The sequence below is a fragment of the Camponotus vicinus genome, unplaced genomic scaffold, assembly GCF_025532165.1.
Source record: "Camponotus vicinus isolate PSW18456_S1 unplaced genomic scaffold, iyCamVici1.0 SCAF_13, whole genome shotgun sequence".
Lineage (NCBI taxonomy): Eukaryota > Metazoa > Arthropoda > Insecta > Hymenoptera > Formicidae > Camponotus > Camponotus vicinus.
The window spans coordinates 3,261,690-3,283,257 of record NW_028141949.1 but is presented as its reverse complement, the minus strand read 5'-3'; the positions used below and the strand labels follow the sequence as shown (position 1 = coordinate 3,283,257).

The window sequence follows — 21,568 nt, the reverse complement described above, 5'->3', positions numbered from 1 at the left end:
ATGATCTTGCGTATCAGTGTTAACCAGTGCCATCGAGAAGACGCACGCAGCGGTTTACGCGTGTCGCGAATTATCGTCCGTGCGAGATTCCGCGAGTGGAATCGTCGCGGTAGGACGACCGAGTGAGAATAAAAAAAAAAAGGGAAACTGTGTAAGAGAGAACGAAGCGCCGACGAGGGTAGCGATCGGGTGCTGTTGCTTAGTGGGTAGCGTGGTAGTGGTGGTGGTGGTTGGTCGGTCGGTGGTGGTGGTGGCGGTGGTGGTGGGTGCTCCGGGTTCCGCGAGTGTCCGCGAAAAACTAGTGCCGCGAGCCATCATGGCGAACCCACGGAAATTCAGTGAAAAGATCGCGCTGCTGAACCAGAAGGAGGCGCAGGACTCGGCGGCGTTCGAGGCGATCATGAAGGAGGTTTCGGACGTCACGAGCAGAGTAAGGAAACACCAGTAGGTCTTTTGGCGCGCGCGAAAGGGTCGATGTCGTGACCCGTCCGTGCACCTCCCTCGGCTCAGATGTTAGAACGTAAACAACGAGTGTGTCTTCCCCCCCTCTCCCCCTTTCCACCCGCAGGCCCCCTCCTCCCCTATCTACGCCGTACGCCGCGTATCCGTCCTCCCGTTCTAATCCGTGTTCCATCTCTTTTCTCGTTTACTACGCGTTGTCGCGTTTCTCTCTCCGCGCGGATACGTGCGAGCGTGTGCGTGTGTGAGCCGGGTCGAGCGAGCGAGTCGAGTCGCGCGCGTGTTCCGTTGCGTATGTGTGTGTGTGTGTGCGTGTGCGTGCATGCGTGCTATATATGCGCCGCAAGTGCATCGCGCGCGCGGCCGCGTATCGGCATGCGTGTGCATCGCGAGCGATGCATATACGCGCTCGGATATATACATATATGTATGCGTGTACGTCGCGCGAACTTTGTCGCGCGACGCGCTTCTCGCTCGCGAGACGCACGCGACGATCCGACATCGCGCACCTGCGACGGGTAGGTCGCGGAGTGCGCGATTAAACGCGACGAATCAATTATCGTCCGATTATCCCGCGCGCTAATCAATGTGCCGCTTGAAATTCATACGTTTTAACATGCGCGAACAATCGATCGTTCGTGCTACATTCTACTCGGCGAATGAAAGAGAGAGAGAAAGAGTTGTGTCAGAATTTATTTTTTTCATTATTTTATTTCGATCGCTTTGCATTTTTTTTTTCTATTTTTCTGCCGTTCCCCGGGAGCCCTTCTCCCGGATTCGACGAAGAAAAAAAAACAATAGAAACTACACATGTTTTTCGAAACAATATGACGTTCGATTAAAGTGCGTTCGATACGTTTCGATGCGCGTGTAAACATTCCGCTCTCTTTCTCTCGCTAGCGCCGGCGGCCCTCCAAGTATTTTCAATGAGAGCGTCGGCGAGGTTGGGTCGATGCATTTAGCGTCCTCGAGTGTACCTCCGAGCGCGCGGTTAAAATGGGGCACCGGGGAGCGTTCTCCAATCGCGCCAAAAAGATAAAAACATGGCGCATCGGGATTATTTGATACGAGATCTCCGAGTGTTCTTGCGCAAAAATCTGCCCGAGTGAACGAGAGACCAAATTGGATTTTGCACGTAAAAATTTTCCAATATTTGGACACGCCGTTACACGTACATGGATGTCGAAATTCAATTAGAATTTAGAACGGAAACGTGTAAATTTAACTCTAGATTTTCGATCGTTACACGTTTCCATTGAAACTGTTATATTTTTTCGCTTAAACCAGCATCTGTCGTGTCTCATCTGTCAGTTTATGTACTGGGTGTGCGATGCAAAAAATTTCGTCAGATTTCGCAATCTGTTTACAAGCCAAGTTTCGCGCGTTTCCGAATTGCTCGCTCGGAGAACGCCGACTAGAGTACCGTTGGAATTGGCAATCGGAGAATGGAACTCGCTACGTAGATAAGAACCTGTTTATCGAAGCGTAGGAATCTATCCGATACTACGCTGCGAAAACGTAAAACTGCGCGAGTTCCGAGGATCTCGTGGGATCGGGAGAAATCGTTAATAACATCCAACGAAACTTTGGCCGGAACTTTTCGCAACAAGATCACTTTTCCGAAAATTGACGCGATATGTCAGACGAAAGGCAACGAGTCCTTGATCTTTCGCGAAATCACATTCGTGGAAAGAGGGATCGATTCACTCGCGAAGGGAGATCCGTAAATATTAAGGGGATCGTTTACGAGACGGCTGTCAATGGTTGTCAATGACGGACCTGCACAGGTGGCCTCGGCGAGCAGCTCGGTGGGTGCTAGTCCCACGGGATCCGGCGTCCCGGAGACCCCTCTGTCCGTCAAGAGTGCCGGCGCCAGCCCACCGCAGTCGAGCGGCAAACATCTGCACATTAACCTGGGCAATCAGTTCAGGGCGGGCGGCTCGCTGCCGAACGTTAACAACAATGTCAATTGCGGCAACGACGCGAAAGAGCACTCCTCGCCGCACACCGGCGCGATCCATTCGATCGACCTCAAGGTCTGTACCGCTTGATTCTCCAAGCTGCGCCTTGTTGTTGTTGTTGTTGTTCGGCTTTATTGTCCCCCGAACGTTCCGTTCTGTTACCCCGCCTTCTCGCGTTCCACGGAGAAAAATTCGTCCGATCCGCTCTTCAGTCTCATATCCGTCTTACAGATTTATTCCATTCTTAGATAATTGAAGAGATGCGCGATCAAGACTTTTTTGTGCCGATTGAATCTTTTATATGGTACTTGGAGTGACATGAATGTCAAATTAAATTGCGAAAGTTTGTAAATTGCAAAAATTTTTAAATTGACGTATATAAAAAGACTACAAAGTTTAATGTCAGTTTATTCCGACTCATTTTAAAATCAATGTTTTTTGATTAGCTCCAGAAAAATTTGCTCGAATAATAAAATTGATCTCTGTTATTCTGCGAAAACTCGGTAGTATATATATTATTTCAAAGTAATAACTTTGTGCTTCGGGACGAAACAATTTCCTGCCGCATCATTTTGACGCTTTTCCAAAGCGAAAGCTTCCCTTACGAGATACGCGAAAGACTTTTGTCTGTGTTTTCAAGGATCGTCCCGCATCGCAGGCATTTTTCTTGCTTTATCTCGCGCCAAGTTCCAATGTGATTGCAAAATCTATTTCGTATTTTGCGAGTAGGAACTCTGGATCGCGAGACTGATGCCGATCGTGGCAATTTTCTTTTCGTAGGAATCTCTTTAATTTTCTTTTTTCTCCAATGTCTTTGCAATGTCTTTGCACAGTAATGCAATTGCATGGCACGTATATACATAATAGCACGAATTAAAGATATTTTCGATCACATTAGATATCACATAGCTGTAGTCGGTTATTTTAAGCAATAATTAAATTAAGACCCGCAATGATCAAAATAGCGAACGAAATGTAATAAAAGTTGATGAATGGTATGAATATTGCGTACATTTCCAATGTAAATGTTATTTCCGATGTTACGCTAAAAAGAATTAATAAAGATTGAAATCACATACGTAGATATCCATCGAATCTTTGTATATTGCATTTACATCATAGGTATATATTTAATTATCAGGTAATTATAAAGTTATTTTTTTATTAAAAATGATGCAAGATCTCAAATGTGGAAAATATTTTTATAAGAATATTTTATGACCGAACCCAATCATTAGTGATTTTAATTTATGCATAATTTCAAATATGTCTTCCCGAGGGATTTAGTGACATAAACAAAGTCACATAAATGAAATCGCGACGATCCTACATCGGACATTTCGAAAAGTTTTAATGAATGTAAATTGACGGTCAAATTTTAAACAGTCCCGATAACTTATAATGGATTTATTAGCAAACTAATTAAAAATTTATATTACTCTGTTTTATAAAAATATTGCACGTATATTGTATTGTCCGTGCGTAATATGTGTCTGATAAAATTTAAATTTTATTGTTGACTCTATTATTTCAAAGTAGCAAAATGTGTAATTTTATGCAATGTTCGGAGCAATAATTAAATTTGCCGAATGAAGTTTTCTCGTGTCCGCATGAACTGAGAAAATTATACGATGTCATCTTAGACAGAGAGCCAACGAAGATATTACGCAATATTTTTTCCGTATGCTATACTGATAGCCGTGGCATGAAATCACAAAGCGTGTAATACCTATGATTTGTTGATAAAGACCGTAGTTATATATACTGCTTTGTGCGTAAACAAGTAATCATTAGCATAGGTAGATTGTTGCATGATATATAAGATTGCCGAAATTATGGCACTCGGGGTCCATTGAGACATTCTTATCTCACATGTAATTGACATCGGATTCAAATCTAAAGTGGGATCCACATTATCGAGCCGAACCTCGAATTAGGTTTTATTCGATCATGTGGATTTTTCTTAAGGTAAATTTATAATTCGCCAATTTTAAGTACAAAGTCGTTTCTATAAATGGACTTCTACAAATTATAAACTTACCTTTTTTATTCCTCTCTCTCTCACACACACATATACTAAACTTTTCAATTTTTTTCGAGGTCTCACGAATTAATAAATCTTATCTGGTATTTTTGACGTTACTTGAGTTTTTTTTTTTTTTTTTTAATAAATCTCTCTTACAACTATTATTTGTTCTTTACAACGCGAATCTTGCTTAATTAATTGACACTCCACCTCATTTCCTACGCAATACAATTTTGTGAGCGAGTTGAAAAAGTTAAATGGTATTGGAATCAAAGGCGCATAAAATCATAAAAAAATTATTTAATTAAACATGGACTCATAAATAGCTCATTATTACGCATCGATATCTCATGACCCTCTCTTCAATTCGTTATTATGCTCGGATCTGTTTCAATGCATATTTATAAATTTATCCAATATTTTACAATATTTTCCATTTTAATTTTATTTAGGCCGCATGTGTGTTTACTACCATGATTACTTACTATTATTATTATACAAATGACTATTTTTTTTTAATTTACATAATTCAGATCATCCCTATACTACTTCTTTGTCCCTCGTTTTCCTCCATGAGGGAGTTGTTTTGTGTCGTAACATCATATGGCGTCGCACACAATTGTGAAGCAATATTCTTTCTACGTTGAACTTAAACCATGAACCAAAGCTGCAACGATACATTTAGGCGTATTAATTAAAAAGAAAAATAAAACAATATTTTACGATATTGAATAACCGCCCAACTTAGAGAGCGAAATTAATCTTGCTAAATTATTCAATAGAAACATCATTCACATACAAACGCATGCACACATACATACATACACATGCATATACACGTATACACATTTACCTCTGGCACTGTTCCTTGGACGCATTTTGCTACATTGAATATCTTATCGCAAACATCCGCGCCGTCTAAAATACCGATTAAAAGTTAGAACGGGAAGAGATTCGCGAGCCAACAATGAAGTAACAATTATCGTCGATAAAAAGCGTTTTTGACTTACCTTGCTTGGCGCATTTATTCAAAATCTTGCTACCTATTTCTTGAAATTCCTCAGGGATGACACTTAGCAGCATCTCGGTTTCCAAGTCACCCTCCTCATCGACCTATCAAAGTTTCGATGAGTGTTTATTTCGCCGTATACGATAATAAACGCGATAATACTTGAAGAAATTACCAAACTGAATGAGTCGAGCAGGCAATGCATGTAGCACGTTATACTGCGATCGTTCGAAAGTTTTCCATCGTTAACCTCGTCGATAAGCGCTGCATCGCGAAATTAAAATGTCTATTATAAATGCGCGATATATGGAGAAAATATTACAGTAAAAATTAAATATATAATAATAATATATACAGGTATAAATTTTGTAATCATGGAACTCATAATTTTTTATTCAGTAATATATACATTTTATATTCTATCAAAGACTACTGTAATTATTCCAATGATGCATAAACGAGTGCATAATTGCGTTAAATTTTCAATTTTGATAATAACAAATTTAAATATTAAATTCCAGCTTATGATAAAAACATTGTAAGAGAAAATGTATTTTTTATTTTAATTTGTACTGAAAAATTTTCTCCATGTACAAAGATAATTTAAAAAAAATAATCTCTCTTTTTGCGTAATAAAATGTTACTTTAGAGCTATAGAATAGAAGAATAAACTTGCCAGCGTCTGAACGCGGGATTATCGGCCGAATGTTGATTACGCCATTTAGTCGCGAGACTCACCTTGAGACGTCCCGTGCTCGGCCATGCACCGTTCCTTGTCGGCTTGAACCATCTCCAACATTTCCGGGGGGATCCAGTCAGGTGGCTAAGCAGAATCAAAATTTATTACGAGAGCATCGCGGCAGATATTCTCGCGTCTCGGACTTTAGCACCATCCAATAAACAGCGCGCGCGCGCGCAGACACGTGCACGTGCGATAGTATAATGGATCACTATGTCGATTATTATTATAATGTTGATCCCTATCGGGGATTTATTCCGCGAGATATCGAAAGTAAGCCAGAAAAGAAGCTTACCCCGGCGGACACGTAAATCGCCTGTAGGAACACCATGCCGAGGATCACCGACACGTGCATCGTTTGTTGTGTACGTTTACTCGCCTCGAAAGATGTCACTTCTACGACGGAATGTACGATCCGCGTCGGTTACCCGCGGTTTTTATAACGCCACAACAACGGGATGTGGGCGTGCTTAACAGAGGGTTAATGCCATATCCTTCGTTTACTAATTGAGGCTCTCCGCCGTTCAAAGTCGCCGGCCTAAACCCCAGCTAATTTTCCGACTCTTGACGGAAGCGCGCAGCGCGAGATTACGTGTGTTCGCGACCTTCGACATATCCTGCGTATCCACAATGTATAGATCGATTTAGATGCATGCATATTTGGCTCGGAATTTTTTTTCGATTTTTGTCGCTTACGTATCAAACAGAAAAAAATTATAACGAAATAGGAAAAATTTTGCTCTCTTTCTTCCGTTTTTTACGCGATAGAGTCAAGCTAAATGCATCAATTAGTCTAATAAAATATTTTTTTACCTTTAATATGTGTATAAAAATCATTTAATATTGAACAATATGATATTTTGTAGTTTCCTCCTTAAAAAAATTGTAACTGAAGGGAAAGTGATTTCCATCTCGATGTTTTTTTTTATTAAATTCTATTTAATTTTTATTTTTTTATACGAATTATAAAGTCGCGCGATGTTTGTTTTCTGCTAAATAACGGGAAGTTCTTAATACACGTAATTAACGGCACTCCATTGAATCCTTAACCGGAGACGGGCGCTTATTTGATTCAATGCACGACCCTATGGTGTTTTCAATTCTGATATTATTCGTTGCCATAGATAATTTTATAGATTCTAAATTTCAGGAGAGCGTTTAGTTATTCATTTAATTGTAATGTATTCGTTTTTCCCAAATCAGTTTATAATATTCGCATAAAAGCATATAAAACAATAATATGGAATATATAAAAGATAATTCACTGTAAACAATATGCATCCGCTGACAATGCGGAAGGTATTGTATATTCACGGAGGATAGTGTCGTAACCAGTAAACATACAACGCATGATTACCAAATTACTGGCAAATTGTAAGAATCATCGACAATATCACCGGTATGTCGGGGAAATTAGCGGGTATGGATAATAACTGAAAATTGACTCTGTCGTTTTAAATTCGAGATAAAAAAAGAAACGGGGAAAAATCTTGTAGCAATCTTGTGCTCGTGTTTGTGATACGGTAATTCGATACTTCCGATCGTATTATCACTCTAATGACTTGAGATTATACAATAGGCCTCTTATTACATGATTGCTGTAATTTGCTAATGTGGATGTAATTGTTTATTTTACGGAAATTACGATTTGTAACTGTCGGAGATAAGTTAACAATGAGCGAATTCGTGTATTCGATTTATTCATAGCAAAAAAGCATCATACAAATTTACAACGAATCAATTAAAATGTACAACAATATGCAATGTCATATAAGTTGTTGCGAGGCGAAAACAAAAAATAACGTCTGCGAATTTAACCGTAAATTAAATCGAATCGATGAACTCGTCTGATTGACCCTCCGTATTTTCTCGTTCGCGCTGTTCTCTGTCCACCATTGCAATCGTTGAAAATTAATTAGATTACATAGTACAACAATAATTCGATCGATTGTGCCGATGCGTTTCGATATACCATTCAATCGGATTACACTGTACTCGTAATTTGATTAATTACGATCTATCGCGTCTCACGGTAGAATCAAATACGCGATTAAGGATTATAACGTGTTATCAATTAAAAAATACATTTTCGATTGCGAAAATTACGATTTAAAATCACATACAGGAAATAGTTTAATGTCAAACGATCTTATCTTTTTCACGAATGAGACAAAATATAATATGAAATCCGTAAGCCTTCCAGTTTTTATTGACTTTATCCAATGAATAAACTGACAAAAATTATAAAAGTGACAAATATATAACATTGAAATATATTCATATAACTTTATAGAATAAATCACACTAATCACTGTATTAAGAAAATCGAAATATAATAATAAAGTCTTTTTTTATTTAAATTATTATAAAATATATCTTTAAAATAAAAACTTTGGAGATATAAATATCATTAAATTTACATTAATTTTTTTAATGAGAAAAATACATATAGGGAATTTAAAAAATTTTTATTAATATATATTATAGATCTAGTTTGCGTTTACCATTCAATATATATGTCTCGTAATAGAAATGATATTATTTTCTACGTCGCTTCTTTTAATCTATTGATTTTATTTTAATATAAATCTTAAATTAGAAATATATAAAGCTTATTAGAAATATCAAGCTTAAATTAAAAAATACTCTCTCAATTGACGAATATCGATAAAAACATTTTTTATTTAATATTTTTAGAAAAGACCAATTCTTTGCTAGTTTTTTTCCGAAAAATACCGATTTTTACCACTGGTATGGATCCAAAAATAATGGAATTTTACCAATTCTGGTGAACGTGCTTCGAATTCCGATCAGTCGATCTTTAGCGTTTCGCCTGAAACGCAGATAACATGTGTATCGCGAAATTGTATGTAATTTGGAATAATGCAGTCGCATTTCCTCGTACTGACAGACCTTGTGGGTGCGCGCGAGTTTCCTGAATAAGTGATACACTTTCTAAGCTTATAGCTTCGCGTGAGACTGATCGATCATGGAGGACAATAAGAAATCATTGTTTAGTCTCCAAGTATCGCAATGCCACGAAGAGAGCTTTGTCGTGCTTATTAATACACTCTGACCTTGATACAGCGCGCGGTTCGAGGGTAGTGCGAGTCTCCTATATATCACTTTATATCCCCGTATGCACTGCGTTGCATTGAATTTCCGTTGCCAGTTGGAGCGACAAATTGCTTCCCCAGCAAGCTTCTGATATCCGAGTCGAAATTTTTTTTTTCTCCTATTTTTCATCTCAATTTTTAATCTCACATCTCTCTCTCTTTCTTTTTATTTAAATATTTCAAATAGATCACTCTTTTTATAACTATTTTATCTATTTTATCGCCTACTTAAGATGCAAAGTTAGAAACTCAATTCCTACATAAATTAAATCTATCTCGAAATTCTCTAGGATGCATAAAAATATGATTGAGATTAAAATAGAAGAAATTATATATACATTTCATCTCGTGACCATCTTAAATCTGCGAAAATGATCTCGCTAGTGTCGACCTTAAACAGAGCTCGTTTCTACCCAATCTACATATCTCGAAAGTCCGAGTGCACATGCACTACGCGTCTAAGAATCATTCGCGATTAGCGAGTGCATTGCTACCGAAGGCAGCCAAGGCCAAGTTTCGATCGGGCAAAGAGACATGTTTCGTATCGGGGCCTACTCCCCCGCGGATATAATCGGGGTCAAAAGACTTCTCTCTCTCCATCTCTGTCTCCCTCTCTTTCTCCCCCGTCGCCATTCGATCATTCGTCGCTCGCGATTGCATCCGCGGCTCGTCTTCCCGCCGTCGTCCAACTTTCTCGCGCTCTCGCACCGAATCGATCGAATTTCCGGCGGATTTCTGCTCCTGCGCACGTGTCGTGGCGCACCTATCCGCCGTTCACGCCGACGACGACGGACGCCTCGTGCGAGAGCTCGGCTCGGCCTCGGTGCAATCTAATTGAATGGCAACTCCGTAGACGATGCGCGTACGAGCCTTCATTCTCAGAAAAATATAAATAGCAGTATCTCAAATGTGATACGATCGATGATACCGTTATGTCATTTGTCACTTTATCTTTCGCAGTTATACCTAACATTAGCGTACCTACTTACAGTAAGACTGTCGTAATTTTTTAAGATCGCAAAATGGCAGCTAGCTAAAAATATCGGCTCCGATTACGTTTATCTGAAATGTAAATTAAAATCGTTGTCCTATAAAAATCTCAATCTGTATTTCATTTAAACGTACCTGATATATGAAGCTCGAAAAGAGATCTTAAAAAATTATTACTTTGTAATACAAAATTTAAATTCGAAGCATTAATTTATTATCTGAGTATCTTTTCAAAAACGAAAGAAACGCAAAAAGAAAGCGCCTCCAACAGGACGTTTCTGCACCCTTTAGAATGTCTAGAGGAAAGTTCGCATGAAAGGATAGTATCCCTCCAATGATGCGAACAACCGTGCAAGCTCCGGCGATATGGTAGAAAACAAACACTGCCGCGTACACGTGCTTCGCGACAAGTGTGTATGTGTATGTGTGTGTGTACTCGCATACGGAATATTGATCGTCGTGCAGGTAACTCGCAGTTCACTAGTTTCATTTGTTCCCAGAGTGTCGATTGTCGACAACCGCAGCCGCTGCTGCAGTTTCGATTATTGACGCTGCGAATTTATCGTTTTAGGATCGAGAGAGGTTGTATACGTCGAAAAATTTCCAGGAGCATCGATATATTGTCAAGAGCGTTTGTTTTGGAAAACAACATCGTCGTTCCTCGATCCGCTCATCCATCGTAGCCCCAAAGATCGATTTTCCAAGATAATGTTCGTTTCGCGTTCGAGATTCCCGGGGATTTCGCCTACAGCAATATATACGAAGGAAACAATCCGTTTAAGACCCCGCTCTGTAAGATTTATTACTGCCGCCTCGCGATGATTTATGAATCGCGAAAGAGGAAAATTATAAATCGCGAGGAGAGAGAGCGATCGGGTTATCTACGCGTATCGCACGTTTATATACGGGGTGTACGAACGAGTTCGGTTAAAGATGCAAGGCGCGTTTCCTATATCTTTCTTATCTAGCTAGCAGTCTTGAATGGCGGATGGGTATCCTCGCCAAAGTGGGTCATCGCCGTCGGGAGACGGGAGACGGCAGACGGCGGGCCGTCGCGACGCAGACATGTGTACGTGTACGTGTGTGTATGTGTGTGTGGGGGTGGAGCAAAGTTGTCATTGAGAGGCAAAGGGTAGGAACCTAGGTCGCTGGAGCAAAGAACTGTGCGAGCGAGCACGAGATCGCAGGAAGGAAGCGACGACGATCGGTTCTTCTCGCCCCATTCATACAGTACGTGTCTCGCACGTTCTCGTTCTACAAGGGTGTATAAAAATACTTGGAGTCGCTCGAAATTCAGATCTATATGTCGCCGTTAAATCGTAAGCAGTTAAATCATAAGAATTTAATTGTACGTTTTTATTATCTTCTCGTTTTGGAACGCGATATTCGAGATGAATCTTTACTTAATTTTTCAGCGAGCAAGTATTTTTCGAAGTCAGTTCGAGTTAAAATTTTCATACTTCTAATTTTCTCACTTAAGTTTGTAAATTAATAAAGGATTTCAACGAGTTTAATTTATATAAAAATTTTATTTTTTTGGATCCCAAATAAATGAACAATCTCTTACTTGGACGTTTAAAAGAATAGCTTCTTTCTACAGGACTAGAAATTAAATAGTTTTCACACGAGAGTGATCTGATTATGCTTTAAAGTATCAAAGTAGATGTTAGATTGAGATCGAAGGAGGATAATCTTGATGCGGGAATTCTCTCAACGCAATTCTGACAAAAGTTTGATCGTCTCTCTCCCGTATTACGTAATATTAACCGATAATGCCGAAGGTCTTTGATTTTCTCGTTGAGAAAATCCTTACACGGCGCGATTCGCGCGAGGGATTCTGCCTCGTTCCATAATTTCTCATTCCACTGCACCGTTAGCGATCCGACATCGGACGGTCGACTTGCATAAGAGGTCAAACGAAGATATAATTACAACCTGGAAAGTGTCATCGGCGTTCGATCGGCCGCGGTGTCCTTGAATATCATCTGTGAGAGCCGAAGGACATAAGTCGGATGAATATTTAATAGCGGTATCGCGCGCCTTAAAACCAAATTAAAGTTCATTCAAGCCGAGGAGATATAAGTTATAAACTGCGTCGCAAGATTTCTTAAGCACCAAGTATAAATATTATACAACTTTATAATTATACATATATATGCGGATGCTCAAGTTATATCGATGCTTAAAATTAATACTTTATATTAAGATATTAATTTTTTTCCGTGACAACAATTACGCCACAATTAAACCCAGAGGTTTGCCTGAACCTCGCATTGCGCTTTCTCTCATCATTCAGGCGTAAACTCTCTGCGTATTGACGCGTGTGCAACATTCGAAAATAGTTTTTCTTTTTTTTTAAAGGGAATTAACAGATTATCGCCTGCGAGAAAGAAATATAATTTTTCGATCAAAGACATGTCGCGTGCTTTTAGCGAAATTAAAATATAAAAAATTAGTTATGAACTTTAATCAATTTAAAATATTAACGCGCTCTTATGTGTGTGTCAGAACGGTAATAACTTTTGTAATCATTTGCGTAAAAATTTAATAAATAGAATTACATCGATGATACATTTTCCAACAGATTTCTTCTTATATAGTCGCCTAATATTGCTCGTTGAAAAACAAGACAAACGATATACAAATATAAGACATGTGAATAGCTAATAGAAAGTCGTTATAAAATGAATCTAAAGATTAATAAACGATTAATAGAAAGTTGCGAGGAATTTCGCGTTGGAAGTCTGTTTTGCTGTAGGTGAGAGGTCCGAAGCCAGATTTTAACATATGAATAAAATGAGCAAATTCTTTTTTTCGGAGATTCAGGAAAGATCCAAAAGTATAATACTTTTTAGCTCTTATGATTATTTCGCGGACGGAGAAAAAGTCTTTTTCAATTCTTTCGTATCGCGACGCAAAATCTGAATTTAAATTCGTTGCTTTCTATTCTCGGGAGGGAAGGAGGAGGGGGAGCAGACTATAAGCGACATATGTATGTATGTGCAACGTAGTGCTTTGCACTTTGAATGAATAACGACGCAACGTGCCATACATTTGCCATCCACTTCGGAGCGCGAGTCCACGTAATCTCGTTCTTGAATATGGATAACGGAATAATTACATTCCTTTTCAAAGGAGCGACAAGGAGCGGAAAGTAGAAGAGGAAGAGGAAGGAGGGAGACGATGCGATGTAAACGTAACATCGATCGCGGAGAGCTTTGTGTCTCGCGTGTCCGTCACGGGATTGCTCTTCGCGAGACTAACGCTGGGCCTCGTGTCGAGACTCAGGTGAGGAGGAGAGCTCTCGAGAAAGAGAGAAAGAGAGACAGAAAGAATCGCTGTCGCGTGTGCATCCGCAGCGTCCATTCCAATTGTCGGCACGTGATGAGCCGCCAACAACGCTCTCTTTAATCCGTTGAAACTTATTGAGAGAGAAACACACGTGAAAAAGAGACACACGTAAAACATCGCCAACTCGTTCTAAGCGACAGACGCGGCCTTGATCGCGTCATTGTCTTCGCAAATGAATTATTCGTTCTTGATGGCAGATTTTTCAAGAAAATACACGATATTTAAAAGAGCATGGCCGTTCTTGTATCTTCTCTCTCTTTCTCTCGAATAAATATACCGATCTGCCGCACGCGAGGACGGTCGAGTCCGACTCTCGGCTCGACATGGAGAATTCGTGAGCCTTGTCAGCGTTGACGATTAAATGAAGGTACGTTTCTTCAACGAGCGCCGCGCGGCTTGGTCGATGCACCGCGTCGCGCCGCGTCGCGCCGTCTCGTGCGACACCCGCGGCCCTGACATTGGGAAAGTTGTGAATGGGGATACGTCGACCCTCGTGCGGAGTCGTTACGTTTTCAGATTTCTTATGTAATTAGTAAGTTTCGGCTTCTTTCCCGGAAAGTTTCTCTCTCGAGTGCCTTTAATACCCCTGCTTAAAAAAAAAGGAGATTCGACGATTATAATTATGAGAAACTTGTCACTCTCGTATCTTCTCATTTTTCATATATAGGAAAATCTCTATTTACAAACTTGGCGAGAAGGAGAAAAGATTCTCTTTCAAACAAACTTTCTCTTCTTTTTGTATTTTATTAAAATAGCGTTTCAAATTCTTCCCCCTTTATCGAAACTTGCATCATAAATCATACAAGTTAATGGCATTTCGTGGCTGCTTATAACATCGTTATTTATATTTCTGGACATGTTTTATCCCAGCAAAGGCTTTATATAAAACTGGGAGAGCGCGAGCGTGTACTTCGATATGCGACGGAATATGTTAACATCTATTCTATCATACACGATGAGACGAATACGTGCGTGCGTTACATCCATATGTGTATATTTGTGTGTGTTGCGTGTATTATTCGTGTGCGCGGCGTAAAAAAGTCGCGGTGGGGCTATTCTTGCATCGTCACTATGCCAGACGATATTCTGCACATTATGTAAATGGGGTATCCTAACGTAGTAGGGAGCGACCCTCGTTAAGACTTGTATCACCGCGCTTTTAGACTTCCTCGCAAAATACGCTTCGATAAAATCCATCGCTCGCTTGGCTGGATTGTTACATCATCGGCGTAATTCCAAGTACGTGGAAACTGTTGCATCGCAATATAAACATTACTTTGACAAGCGAGGATTTTAAAAATTTCTCGCAATATAAGAGATACAATCGCATAAGAGGGATTATATAGATCAAGTATGGAAAGAGATTACGTGCATACATACAATACACATGAAAGAGATTTAACTTTTTATCTGATAATAAGATTGCATATGTGTGGTTTTAATAAATTTCGAAAAGGCTTGCGCCACATGTTAACTTTGTCTTGCTCGCGTATCCACTTCCGGCATGATTGTCAAAACACCTTTCGACATCAATAGTATGATTAGTGAGCGGATGACATGCGTGTTTGTCCAATGTCGTTTACGAACGCCCATGATGGAAGAGATGTTTCGTGTTTATCGCATAATTCAACTGATATTAGGTAATAGCTGTGCGACCCACGTTCGGCCAACACATGGCGGCCAACATGGGAGCAGCTAGAGATTTCTTTATTGAATTCGCGGTCCCGCGCCGCAGACAGGAAGCCCGAAATCCCACGCGAAATCGTTTTATCTCCGTTAAAATCCGGCGCTTATGTTCTTTTATAATGGACTTTAAAAGTCACTTTTTTTTAATACTGCGATTTTTCTCTCGGAAAAGTGTCACAAAATTTAAATGGATTCGAAATCATTGTTGTGTTATAAATTGTATCGGTTAATTTTATTTATTCGCGTATTATGTAAATCTATAATGCCAGATATGGTTTATTATAAGAAAATGCAAAGAGATAAACTCAATATCAAAGATTTTAAGCTTTAGAAAGGACGTATATGAATAATTTTTACCTGGAATTTCTTGAAGGATAAACGCAAGTATCATCCGATCCGAGTTAGCGACATCCAATTTGCAGATTTGCAGATTCTTTTATTCAGGATACAAAGCAGAGATGTTGCATCTCGGGAATATCCCTTGTCGCACATGTCGTCGCGACGAGAGGCGGCGCGGCGTAAAGGGAGATTGATCGCAACTGTGTTTGCTTATAACTTGATAATCAAATGCGTGGCAAAAATAGCCGTGACGGAAAGCGTGAGACGGCGATATATTCCGTAAATTATTCCGGCATGTAATTTCACCGCATATGGTGAAAAAGGCGAGATGTCGCGATAAAGTTTATTTGTCGACGCGGCCGATTTCTTCTTCATCGCGTAATGATTTTTCTCTGGCGAGACACCCAACACTTGGCGGGATTTCTATGGGATCGCGGCATGAAATAGCTACATTAAATTTCTTCACATCGTTTTAATCGCCGTCCATAAACGGCGACACGCGCGACAGTGGGGTCGTAAAGTAGACAGACGAGAGACGCTTTATAAGACGGGATCCGCGAAACGAGAAAATTCTTCGCTCGAAATGGCTGGTCGAATGGTGCCGGAGTGCGTTTAGAAAACGGGTTTTCCCACCGTAGCACGAAGATAGAAGTGAATTATTTCCCTTCGACTCCCTTCCTCCCCCTTGCATGTAAAGGCGCACGAATCTATCTCGTGAATTCGGCGAAAATTCGTTGGCGTTATTTTATAACTTTCGGCGAAATAGCCTCTTTAACAGGCTTTAGTTAATTATCGTTAATAATCTGAATTTTTGAAAATATATTTATGATCCCCTCCTGAGGAACCAAACTGGTCGGCTCTACTTTTTATAAACTTAAGATTAATTTGAGTTCTGATAGATTCATATATAATTATTTTTCTCTCTTCTATTCATTTTCATTGACCTCGCGAATCGAATCGCGAATAGCGTTTATGAATCCATGCAATCGTTTCCTTTCCGAAACAATATTTAGAATATTTAGAATATTTATCTCCGAAATTATTTTGACGCACTGAAATCTCATGAGAGATACGCGTATATCACACGATAATCATGACTTGTGCAAATTAGTTGCATAAAAATACAATAAAATAAAAATGCATGACACGCATGCATTATACGTACTGTCTGTTATCGCACGATTTATACGTGTTTTTACACTGTCGCTATTATACACACGTACACACGCATATACGTGTGTATGTATGCAACTTGTTTGCACGCTCCCGCGCTACCGTACTGTCGATCGAAATTCTCAAGAATATTCCGCGTACATCTTTGCAGACGGCGCTCAGCAACCTGGAGGAGATGCAACACAACTCCATGGTGTACCGCAGCGACAACAGAAGCCGGAGTATGGGGGTGGGGCCGATGCGATCCCGACCCATGGAAAAGAGACACGACACATCGCCGTACAGCGGCGTCCCTTACCTGTCGCCACCCCCGCCGGATACCTGGCGCAGAACAAACTCAGACTCGGCTCTTCATCAAAGCGCCAACGAAGCTTGCCAATCGACCTCCGCCATACCTCATCGACGAGGTAGCAACGCATGTCGGTTCTCCTCTTTCTTTTATTTGCAAAGCTTGAAACCTGTTTTGTTAGAGAAAGGGAGATGCGTTTTTTTCTCTCTTCTCATGATGAAAAGTTATGGAAAAGCCGCGTATTCATTTGCGTCGGTTGCGTATCTAAGATGATGGGATCTTACGCAATATAACGCGTTTCGTCGAAGCACTCTTATCTACCGAAATTAATGCCTCGGAACTATCTATTTTCTAATATCTATTTCCTAAAAACACACAACTCTTAGTCCCCCCTCTCGTCTCTCGATCCATACATTCCGATTTATCGCGGTTGAGAAACATCCGATGTATCTTATCTAAATTCTGTCAAAAATATCACATTTCTTTGAACGTAATTTTCCTCGTAGTCTGTCTGTAAAGGGAAGGGTGATTAATCAAAGTCACCCTGCATGAAACTTGTCGCGCAAACGTCATTTATACCACTAATAATTTATTACAAGACCGGTGAAATGATGCGTCGTACATATTTGCATGATTTATCTGTATGTGCGACGAAAAAGATCACGTTTTTACTCTCTCGTTTAAAAATTCGAGCATGATCTAATATTCGCGTATAAAGAGAATAATATAGTTTTTTTTAGCGTCACTTAGTCGCTCATCTATGTAAAATAGCGTCGTCTTCGCGAAGCTTCTTTTTTGACGCGAATAACTCGGCTCGGAAATTTCGTCATTACCATATTACCTCGTTATATATCGCGACATCGTTCCATTCTCTTAAGCGGTTGCCTACGGAATTTTGCAAAAGACCTGTCAGACCTCTTGCGAGTTTGCCTTTGAAGTGCACACACAGCGTAATCCGCTTTCGTAACTTCGAACTATAAATCCGAAATTCTTGCGGTTTAATTTACGTCCTGTATTCGCGAGGCTAATTACAGCCTCTAGTTTATGCCGAAGCGTTCGTGAAATTGAATTATTATTTATTTTTAAAATACTACTCTTCACGTCAACAAAAATTAATATTACCTATTATATTTATATATAATATGATATAATTTATATATATCTTCATATATATCATTGTAATTATTTATGGATAAAATTTAGTTTTTCTTTTGCTGGCAACACGACACGCAAAATTTTTAGAGCAGTGACAATACATTACATTTTTGATAAAGGCTATCAAAATTACTTCGACAAATTATGAAAGTCAACAAAGTGATTTTACGCTAGACGAGGCATGTGAAATATTATACGACAGTAACGTTAGTAAGCGGTATTATGTTGCTCCGTAGAAATTGGATAGCTAGTTTGAGAAACACATGCATACTACACAACCGTAACGGAGGATCCATACTAAGATGACCGTTTTATATTCAGTATCGTATAGTAATGTATGGCTCCAAGTGTAAACGAAGAAAATGTGGAATAAAAAATGCATTATTTTTACGCGAATGACGTATTAAAATCTTAAATCGCTTGTTACGCGATGCCCCATCACGAGATTACGAAGCTTTATAAATGGCATTCTGTAATTAACAGATCAGCACGTTATGACCGCAAACGACAACAGAGATCATCCTCATCACGGTTTCATCGAACGACCAAGATCATCGTGCGAAATGCCTAGAGTGCCTGGGATTAAGTACGTATCCTTGAATATTAAAGAAATTACCTCTTTTATCAAACGACAAAGATTCCGGGAAAGTGTTTCAATTGAATATACAATCGATTCTTGCGTCGATATCGTGGAGTCAAATTCGATAAAATTTGCATTCGTCTTCTTTTTCATTTTTATTCCGCATTAACGTAACAATCCTCGCGAAATTTTCCGTTTCAGCATATATCCGAGCTCGCAACCACCGGGGCAGCAAATACCGATAGGGAACAACACGGGGTCGTTGCCCGACTTGAGCAACGTACATTTTCCATCACCACTTCACACTCCTCTGGATCAGGAGGATCATTCGAGTAGTACGCCGTTCAGCAACGTAAGTTTGTCCGATCGATTATGGCATACTATTGACTATATAATAACGTTTTCTCTTTTCCTTTCCGCTCGATCTTACACGCACTTTACGCGAGGCTGCACGTTTCTGAACGAGTCTTTATCGCTTTTACAGCGATGTTTCTCTCTTTTTTTAAATTATTATTTTTTCTTATTTTTTATCTATCTTTGACTCTCTCTCGGAGAAAGTATCTGTCAAACGACATCCGAAACGATAGCGTACTATAGGATAGTTTGCGCGAGTGTTAATAATACTATTAATACGCATCTATTATCGGCTCGCGCGTACACACATAGATATATTCCTCCGAGAGATTTTGCACGTGTCAAATAAGAAACACGAAAATATTTTGATTATTGCTCGCGAATATACAATCGCCAAATAGATTCTAAAAATAAATATGAAATTACTCGTTGACATTTAACGGATAATTTAATTTGTCTGGTCTTTATACAACAATACCTTGATATTTCAGTTAAACTTTAGATGTGTAGATCAGAAATAAAATTTTTAATCTCTAATTCTTTGATTTACAGTATTTTGACGAATAAAAGATTGACATTTGTATATAGAGTTTCTCAGATTTTATTCAGTTACCTAAAATCTTGGGTAAATCAAGATTCTATTTCAGAAAAATTACATGCTAAGACATTATATTTATCTTATATTTGTATATATGCGTGTGTTTTGTTATATAATAAGATTGTTTATGATTGTGTCAACATTTCGATAAGTTTTACTTTAAAGTTGATAACATATATTTATTTACGGGAAAGCATTTATTTATTTTTAGAACGACCGATATCGTCAATATTAACCAATTTGCTTTTGAGCGCGAAGCGAGATCGTTTAACTAACTTAACGTACTACAATTGATACCGCCGACGAAAGGATATCCAATTAGAGAAGATTTAAAAGGCAGATGTCGATATCGTAATTGTTCATTCGCATCGCGTTTTTCCCCGCGATTCTCTCTTTTTGGCGGGGCAATCGCGTTCCTATATTTTTTTTCATTCTTTCGCGCATATATAAAATATCGAGTTGCAATCTTGTACGAACAAAGGCTCGTAGACAAGTAGGATTTAGCAAACTTGAAAATATGCGGAAATCTTTTTTTGAAATGGTCGAACCGCTGGTATATTCCAGAGTCCTCAAACGAGCAGTCCCACAAACCTGTCGCCGACCAGCTTGGCACAAGCTGGTAGGCTGTCCTTTTCACAGGATCCGTCAAGCGTCCAAGTAAATATCCTCGCGGCCCCGTATTACTTGGATTGTGCCTACTGTTATAGGGCAGCGGCTTTTTAATTACGAGCGACACGAATTCCGGGGATCTTTTTTAGAATTCACTTAATTCTCCAAAGAGCCCAAAATTCCTCTTTTAAATATTCGTTTCGCGTATGAACGATGAACTCGTAGACCTCGATTAAGAACCGTTGCCATAGAATGTTGCAGAACATACGAAGTATCCGAAATAATTTATGAGGAAGATTATTATCTATCTATTATCGGAATCGTTTCGGAGTGATTTCATTTTTCGTCATTTAATTTATTATAAATACCCAAGTAATATCCGAAACGATCGAAATGTTTCCGATATCTCGCGAACAAATAAAGATTTAATTCCGATCCTAATGAGATTTCGTAAATTATCGCTGACAGCACCAAAGTGTGATTGGCTCGGATTCGCTATGGAATTCGTCAGTCGAAAACTCGTTTCCGTTTGGAATCTTAAATAGTTACCTAATAGCTTCCCTGAACACTATTAGCATCTATTTCGGAAAACTTCTCAAGGATATGTTGCTCACCACATTTAATTAAGTTTATGTAATGACGATCGATTGCTCGGATGTTTCGTATTTGTTCAATGGCAGATTACGGAATCGAGGGGAATGCAGTTCTAAATATATCTAAAGCTAGAATAAATTTTTTTGCAATTATACATAACATAGATTTGGAATGTGAATAAACAAAGTTCGCATTATGCAAATAAAAATTTGAAAGATGTATACGGTTCTTCGAGTAATCGCAGTAAGAGAATATTACCTCGGTTCCGTGTAATTATATTGTTTGTTGTGGAGAATGTGACTTAGGAGGTGCAATGGTTGCATGAGAACAACACTCTATGCTTTCTGTGCTTTCTTAAATGTTAGACGATTCGATTAGAGTAGTGCCAGAATCTCTTGCAACTGCTTTCAGAAAAAAAATATATATATAAGTGTATCTTCAAAATGAGAAATTAACGGTACAAATTGCGTACAGTGAAAATTGTATAAAATTTTAGAAGTACCACCTCGCGAAAAGCATCACATTTAGCGAACCACGCGT

The 21,568-nt window shown here is 39.2% G+C and overlaps 2 protein-coding genes across 14 annotated transcripts in view; one reads left to right on the top strand and one right to left on the bottom strand.

Annotated features, from left to right (window-relative positions):
- Window positions 1–6: 6 nt before the first annotated feature.
- Crtc (CREB-regulated transcription coactivator) overlaps window positions 7–21,568 on the top strand; it is a 36,141-nt gene continuing 14,579 nt past the window's right edge. For 4 of the 13 annotated variants that reach the window (XM_083087234.1, XM_083087232.1, XM_083087231.1 and 1 more), the window contains exons 1-5: window positions 8–430; window positions 2,247–2,495; window positions 17,001–17,268; window positions 18,777–18,879; window positions 19,075–19,225. In XM_083087234.1, coding sequence (XP_082943360.1) covers window positions 317–430; window positions 2,247–2,495; window positions 17,001–17,268; window positions 18,777–18,879; window positions 19,075–19,225 — 885 coding nt within the window. In that variant the 5' untranslated portion in view covers window positions 8–316. Of the gene's footprint in view, window positions 431–2,246; window positions 2,496–13,295; window positions 14,019–17,000; window positions 17,269–18,776; window positions 18,880–19,074; window positions 19,226–20,389; window positions 20,483–21,568 lie in introns of those variants that run through there. The other 9 variants (XM_083087229.1, XM_083087239.1, XM_083087230.1 and 6 more) reach the window with 7 other exon arrangements.
- Window positions 4,729–6,643, bottom strand: Obp1 (odorant binding protein 1). The gene is made up of 6 exons (XM_083087247.1): window positions 6,490–6,643; window positions 6,194–6,278; window positions 5,631–5,719; window positions 5,457–5,559; window positions 5,300–5,364; window positions 4,729–5,113 (listed from the first exon to the last, which is right to left on the bottom strand). Exons 1-6 carry the CDS (start codon window positions 6,547–6,549, stop codon window positions 5,096–5,098), a joined length of 420 nt encoding a protein of 139 aa, XP_082943373.1. The 5' UTR covers window positions 6,550–6,643; the 3' UTR covers window positions 4,729–5,095.